General features: G+C 37.5%; 1 protein-coding gene across 1 annotated transcript; it reads right to left on the reverse strand.

Annotated features, from left to right (window-relative positions):
• Positions 1-7,054: 7,054 nt before the first annotated feature.
• On the reverse strand, positions 7,055-7,789 carry LOC108771322 (neurogenic locus notch homolog protein 4; the record flags this gene model as incomplete). Its single annotated transcript, XM_018551471.1, has 2 exons — positions 7,055-7,374; positions 7,463-7,789. Coding segments are annotated over 2 exons (647 nt in total), but the record flags the coding sequence as incomplete, so codon positions are not given.
• Positions 7,790-8,065: the final 276 nt, after the last annotated feature.

An 8,065-nucleotide genomic window follows, 5' to 3' on the forward strand; every position in this document is an offset into this window, starting at 1 on the left:
CACATTTTTAGAATAAAGAAGTTTTGTTTGTTATATACTAGCATTTGCGTAAAGTTATCTGCGCCTGACTTCTAGTACCCTTTTCTCTCAAAATGTTTCTATTTAATTTATAAGGAGTCTTCGTTATTTAAAATTATTATGTTTTTATAAAAATTTAAATAATTTGTATAAATAACAAAAATAGAATAAAAAAAATATGTGAATGGTTCTGTATCAAATAGATAACAAAATTTTAATATTATTATAGCGATTTTAATAAAATTTATTTGTGATAATGGTAATGCAACAATTTTGGTACAAAATTTTCTGTGTCTCAAATATAAATGCAATAAAATCATATCAATTTTTTTCTTATACTTACGTTCTCTTAAGATGCATTGAGTGAATGGATCACCGGTATAATCATTTATACAAGAACACATCGGAGTATGACTGACAACATGACAATTAGCGTTTGCACCGCAGGAACCAATGCATGGGTCCCGACATTTCTTATTAATACAGGCTAAATGATTAGAACATTCGCTGTTACTGATGCACTCCGCTCTGCAATTTGGCGGACTACCGATAAAATCGGGTAAACACGTGCACACAGATTCATCAGCGCGAGGTTGACATTGCGAATTGGGACCGCACGGGTTTGGCTTGCATGGTGTAATGGGTAATACAGGTATTTGAGCTAAAAGGACAAAGTTTGATGCATAAAAAAAAAAGATTTTCTCAAAACTTCCACATTGATCATAAATATGGACGTAACAAACGATACTTACGTGGTGGTAAATAGCATCTAACAAACGGATCACCTGTTTGAGAGGGTGAACAAATACAAATTGGATTATGATTCACTACTTGACAGGATGCACCTAATCCGCAACTTCCAGGACAAGGATTCGTACACTTCTGATTATTACAAGCTTCATTCTGAGGGCAATCCGTACTGACTATGCATTCGGGCCTGCAGGTCGGAGGACTACCTAAATATCCTCTTATGCAGGAACAGACCGCATGATTGTTTATAACACGGCATTCGCTATTCGGTCCGCAAGATGAAGGGATGCATGGATTAGCAAGTGGTATGTCTGATACACAAAAATAATGGATATTTAATTCCCAGAAATAATTTACGAAACAATTATGTAACTACACATAATTTTATAACATCGAAAATAAGAGTGATCCTTATCGTAAGTATTGGGGAGCTATGTATACCTTGTAGAGGTGTGCACTGGCTGAATGCATTGCCAGTCATATTTCCAGGACAACTGCACATGGGAATGTGACTGATCACGGTACATAATGCATTAACAGCGCAAGCTCCGGGGCATGGATCCAGGCATTTGTTACGTATACACGCTCTATCGCGAGGACAATCTGCGTTTAGGACGCATTCCGGTCGGCAACCTACATTCGGATTTCCTCGGAATTCCGGTAGACAAGTACAGATACCGTCAAAGCATTGCGCGTTAGGGCCACAAGGTGACGGAACGCAGGCATCTTCGACTGGGGATGGAGTGGCTGCAAAATATAATCGATATAGGGATTAACGAGCTCTAATCACGCTATGATTCATGTTAACATTTCAAGTTAGATACTGGATGAATGGCTCGTATCGCTTACATATTGCTGGCAATATCTCGCAAAGGACAAACGTATTTCCAGTGTATCCTTCGGGACATCTGCACGTGGGAATATGGTTGATAACCGAACACAGGGCATTGGTGCCACATGATCCGGGACATGGATCTACACATTTCATATTAATACAAGCCTTATCACTCGCACATTCCGAGTGTATGCTACATTCAGGTCTGCAATTAGGTGGTTGGCCAATATAATTTTCCAAACAGATACACGCAGGAGAACCACCGATATTTCTGCATTGGGAGAAACTACCACACGGGGATGGCACGCAAGGGTCTTTCTGTACTAATGGCGGCGTTATGGCTGAAAGATACTTGGAGTTACGATTGGTGACGATTATGCGACATATAGCAATATATGTTAAAAAATTATATTAGTATAATTTCTTCATAAATTCAATTGTCTTACGTGGAATTAAAGAGCATATGGTGAATGGATCTCCGCTGTAACCGGACATACAACTACAGATAGGACTATGATTAACGACCATACAATTGGTATTGAGTCCGCATGGACTTGGGCAGGGGTTCACGCATTTGTAGTCCTTGCATACTAATTGTGGGGAACACTCTGAGCTAGCGACGCATTCAGGTCTACATGCAGGTGGGGTTCCAATGTATGTCGGAAGGCATGAACAAACAGCCTGTCCGGACACTTCTTTACATTTGCTGTTGGGTCCACAGGGTGATGGGGCGCAAACGTTCTCATCTGAGATTATTTCTGGGAAAAATTTAATATATTAGTAAAATTATATAGATAAATATATAAACATCTATAAAATTTATTTAAAAATTTGTCTCTAAACGTAATTAGTTTAATTGTATCTTAAAACTATATATAAAAATATGAAATATATAAGTTTATTCCTTTCTTTAAAAAAAATGTAAAAATTTTTAATATTAATTAAAACAATTTTTTTAAAATTTTAGATCTTTTGTTTTCAATTTTTTAAAAAAAAGTTAAAAATTTTTACAACACAAAAAGATGTTAACTTCACATATGGACCGTCTCATTTAAATTGTAATATACTTATGTAAGAAGACTCATATAAAAACGGAAAAAAAAAGATTAATGTATAAAGCAATATTCTTTTGGATTCAACATTTTGTACGATTTCTATTATAAAAAATTTTTACAAAATAAAATTAGACTGTTTGATTATAGACACTTACTGTCTATGGAACAAGAAATGAAAGGATCTCCGGTATATCCAGGAAGACATGTGCACATCGGTTGATGATTAACGACTGAGCACTCGGCGTTTTGGCCGCACATACCGGCGCAAGGATTGGTGCACTTGTTTCTTACGCACATCAAATTGGATGCACAATCAGGATTAATAATGCATTCGGGTCGACACGCTAAGTACGGATTACCGACATAGCTAGAGCTACACTGACAAATTGCGATATTGTCTCGCTCTCTACATATTGCATTCGCACCACATTCAAAGTTTACGCAAGGCGACGATACTGGTTCCTGTTCTATTGGGCGTGCTAAAACAACGTAAAGGACAAATAGATTATAAGCAACGTCGAACAAAAATAAGGTCAGTTAAAATTTTGCGATTTTATAAAAAAAGCTTTTATATCTCTTACGTATCGCAGAGCAACGCGTGTACGGATCACCGGTGAGACCGTAGGAACAGACGCAATGGGGCACGTGTTGTATCACATGACATTCTGCATTTTCCCCACATAAACCTGGGCAGGGATTCCTACATTTTTGTCGCATACAACTTTGATGGCTAGGGCACTCAGGATTTGAGATACATTCAGGTCGGCAATACGGGGGAGAGCCTCTGTATTCAGATAGACACGAGCAGGATGGCAAATCGTTAACGACTTGGCACTGAGCGTACGGACCACAGGGTGAAGGCTGACAAGGGTTTATTACTACTATTGGTTCTAGATAGAATAAAAATCATGTTTCAATCTTTAATCTGATGGTTGAAGCTTACGCAGTATGCTTTGAATCAAGATTTTCTTACTCATAATATCGCATCTGATAAATGGGTCGCCTGTGTAGCTCTCGGGGCATGAGCAAACAGGGTTGTGATTGACGACTATGCATCTTGCTTGGATGCCGCATGTACCAGGGCAAGGATCTTTACATTTTTGATTAGCGCAAGCTTCGTTCGGCCGACAGTCAGAGCTAAGGGTACATTCGGGTCGGCAGAGAGGCGGTGATCCGAGAAACTCTGGTGCACAAGTACACACAGCTTGTCCATTTAATTCTCTACATATGCTGTTTGGACCACAAGGATTCGGGCTGCATGGTCTTGTCACGGACGGGGCTGCATATATAATAGGATAGATACTAATTAGCATATTCTCGAACACGTGCATCTGGTTTCTCAATTTTGATATCATACCTCTTATTATATCGCAAGAAATGAATGCGTTTCCAGAGGTACCAGGGGGGCAACTGCACATCGGTGTGTGATTTATCACAGTGCACAAACTATTTTGTCCACAAGTACCTAGACAAGGATCGACACATCTGTTTCGTATGCATGCTTTGTCAATTGAACAATCTGTACTAAATACGCATTCTGGTCGACAGCCAACGTGTGGGTCGCCAAAGTATTCAGATAAACAAATGCAAATGCCGTTGTTGCATTGAGCGTTTGGTCCACAAGGTGATCTATTGCATGGATCAATTGGCTGCGTTGGCTCATTGTCTACATTATTACAATTATCGATTTAAATAAAGTTGTAAATACATTGAAAAATATTATATAATTGCAAAAATAAAAAAAATTTTAATATAAACTTACATATTGGTACAGGCTGACAACCAATAAACGGATCACCAGTATAACTTTCTATACATCTGCAGATTGGAATGTGATTATGAACAGTACAATCAGAATTCAGACCACAAGAACCTGGACAGGGATCTTGGCATCTCTCGCGAATACAAGCTTGATTGCTCGGACAATCGGCAGAAATAACGCATTCTGGACGACAATTTGGTGGTGTACCAATGTAATTAATCATACAAGAACAGGATGGATAACCGTTGATGTTGCGACATTGCGAATTAGATCCGCACGGTGACGGTATGCAAGGGTCTGAGGGCAGGCTTGGTAAGTAACTCGGAACAGCTAAAATTTATAATAAAATCTTTGAATTTCAACGAAACATTAAAAAAAAATGTTTTTTAAATAAACTTGAATTATATAACTATTTTCTAATTAAGAATATGAAATCTCTGTAAAATGTTTCAAAACTTATTAACATTTCTAAGAATATAATTTTACTTCTTCATATAATAGTTGTATTCAGTACAATGACCGCTCACTGAGCCCTCAGTGAGCTTTTGTATCTGTCTGATCTATATTTTTAGATTTAACGGAATATGCCAACCAGATGCGAGAGCTCAATGAGCGATCGTTGTACTGAATGCACCCAATAAAAGCTTTAAATAAAAACAAAAGATTTTATGCAAAGACAATTATTTCTTAAAAAATAGCAAATATTAACATTTTTTAATATAAAAAATGAATTATAGAGTAAAAGTTTAGTGTAATGTATATAAGATTCGTTCCGCTTACGTGGTACAAATAAGCAACGTATAAATGGATCACCGCTGAATCCAGGTTTGCATGTGCATATTGGACTATGGTTTACGACTCTACATGACGTACCCTGACCGCAAGAATTGGGACAAGGATCAACACATTTATTATTTTCGCAAGCTCGATTTATCGCACAATCTGTGCTAACTGTACATTCGGGTCTACAACCGGGTGGTGCGCCAATATAAGTCGGTAGACAAGAACAAACAGCTTGACCGTTGCTTTCTCTACATTGACTATATGGTCCGCAAGGAGATAATTGACAGGGATTAACCTTATCTGCTACCACCGCTGCAAGAAAGTCAGGTATTTACAATCACATAATTATCTACAAAAAAGATGCGTATGAGATTTTTAAGTGAGTTCTTACGGGCTTCAACGATAAGGTTGCAAAATATGAATGGATTTCCTGTATACCGCTCAAAGCAAGTACAAGTTGGTGCATGATTAATTACGTAGCATTGTGCGTTTTGGCCGCATGTTCCTGGACATGGATCTTTACATTTTAAACCAATACATGCTTGATTGGACGGACAGTCGGAATTGAGTGTACACTCAGGTCTGCACCCTTCATAAGGATTGCCAATATAATCGGTCGAGCACGAGCAAGAACCAGCATTTTGCTGAATTCTGCATACTGCATTTGCACCACACGGAGATGGTGTGCATGGCGTGGGTACGCTAGGCTGTACATCAACTAAAATAAGAATCAAAAAGTAATTTAATTAACCATTCTTAAACAAAAACGTATTTGATAAATTGTAATCTTGTAATAATAATAATTTAATATTAATTTCGTTATTAATTCTTTCACATAAGTAAACGTGAATTAATTGTGAATTAATAGAAATCGAGAAGTAAATTTAACTTCTAAAATATTTAAATAATTGAATCATTCTTTAAAATTCTCTTACATTGCTGGGGAGAACATTGCGTAAACGGATCGCCAGTGTAACCAGGGGTGCAGGCGCACATTGGTGTGTGACTAACAACATTGCAAACGGCATTGATGCCGCACGCATTGATGCACGGATCGCGACATTTTTGGTTGATGCAAGCCATTTTGTTCGAGCATTCGCTGTTGCTAATACATTCATACCGACAGTTCGGAGGTGATCCAATAAATTCTTGCAAGCACGAGCAAGAGGGTTGATCATTAATCACTTGGCATTGCGCGTTTAGTCCACACGGTGATGGTTGACAAGGATTAAGTACAGGTAATGGATCCTCAGCTTTAAAAGTAATATCGGTTAACATTAATTGAGGCACTATATTGAAATATATTTATATTATGCGCGTGTTCGAAATAATAAAATAAAACAAATCGCGAAAATTAATTTGTTAAATCTTAATTATTTTAGAAGGTTATTTTAGAAAGAATAAGAAAAAAATTTTTCTTACGAATGGGGAAACAATTAATAAACGGATCTCCGGTCATCCCAGATCGACAGACGCAAATAGGATTGTGATTAATGACGTTGCAGATTGTGTTACGACCGCAACTTCCTAGACAAGGGTCCCGACATTTTTGATTGATGCATGCTTCATTCTTCGGGCAATTTGAACTAATTACACATTCGGGCCTGCAAGTCGGAGGCGCGCCGATAAATCCACTTATGCAACTACATACAGCCTGCATATTATTTTGTCGGCATTGACTATTCGGACCACACGGAGACGGATTACATGGGTTGTTAATAGGTGGCACTATAAGAAGGAAAAATTGTAATTACTGAATAAAGATTTGATGTACTAAAAATAAAGATATTATTTGATAATATATCAAATAAGATTTAATATTCTGATATGTCAGTTACGTGTTTAGAATTTTCAAAGAATACCTGGCACGGGAGAACATAGGACGAAAGCATTTCCGTCCATTCCCGAGGGACAAGTACACATAGGAACATGATTGTACACATTGCATATAGCATTTTGACCACAAACACCCGGACAAGGATCCACACATTTATTTCGCACACACGCTCGCGTATTCGGACAATCATTATTCAATACGCATTCTGGTCGACAACCGCTGTAAGGATCCCCAAAATATTCTGCTATACAATTACAAATTCCTCCATTACATTGCGTATTAGGTCCACAAGGCGAAGGTGTGCATGGATCCGGTTTGGAAGGGGCAACAATGACTATAATAATTCCGTGTAAGAAGATCAAGTATGATACAATAAGGAGAACAAAAAATTATTATTATATATTCCTGATGGGGAATCTTACGTGGTTTTACGGAACATCCAATGAAAGGATCGCCAGTGTAATCAGGTAAACACGAGCAAATCGGTACATGATTTACGACACTACATTCGGCCATAATGCCGCATAAGCCTGGACAGGGATCTTTACATCTTTGCTGCATGCAAGCCATATTAGCTGGGCATTCTGCATTGATTGTGCATTCTGGTTTACAATTTGGTGGACTGCCTCTGTATGTTGGTAAACAAGAACACGATGGCACTCCTCCGATATCACGACATTCGGAAAACATGCCACAAGGGGATGGTATGCACGGATCTCTCGTAATATCACTTACAACAGGCGGACTCACTGCAATGAATTATGAACAGTTTGAGAGGTACATAATTGTTATAAAATCTAATTGCATATTACAATATCCATTTCTATACAATATTCTTGTAAATTAATGAACAGTAAAAGACTTATTATTTCTCATTGTGCCAGAAATTAAGACTTTTCAAATATTATTAATAAGTATTATTGTTTATCGATTCTCAAAGAAAATTAATTAGACAGAGTTATATACGATCTCAAAATAGTATTTAGTATTTTGATGAAATAAATATTTTATCAAGATCTGAGTAT

The sequence above is a fragment of the Cyphomyrmex costatus genome, unplaced genomic scaffold (assembly GCF_001594065.2).
Source record: "Cyphomyrmex costatus isolate MS0001 unplaced genomic scaffold, Ccosl1.0 C2392983, whole genome shotgun sequence".
Taxonomy (NCBI): domain Eukaryota; kingdom Metazoa; phylum Arthropoda; class Insecta; order Hymenoptera; family Formicidae; genus Cyphomyrmex; species Cyphomyrmex costatus.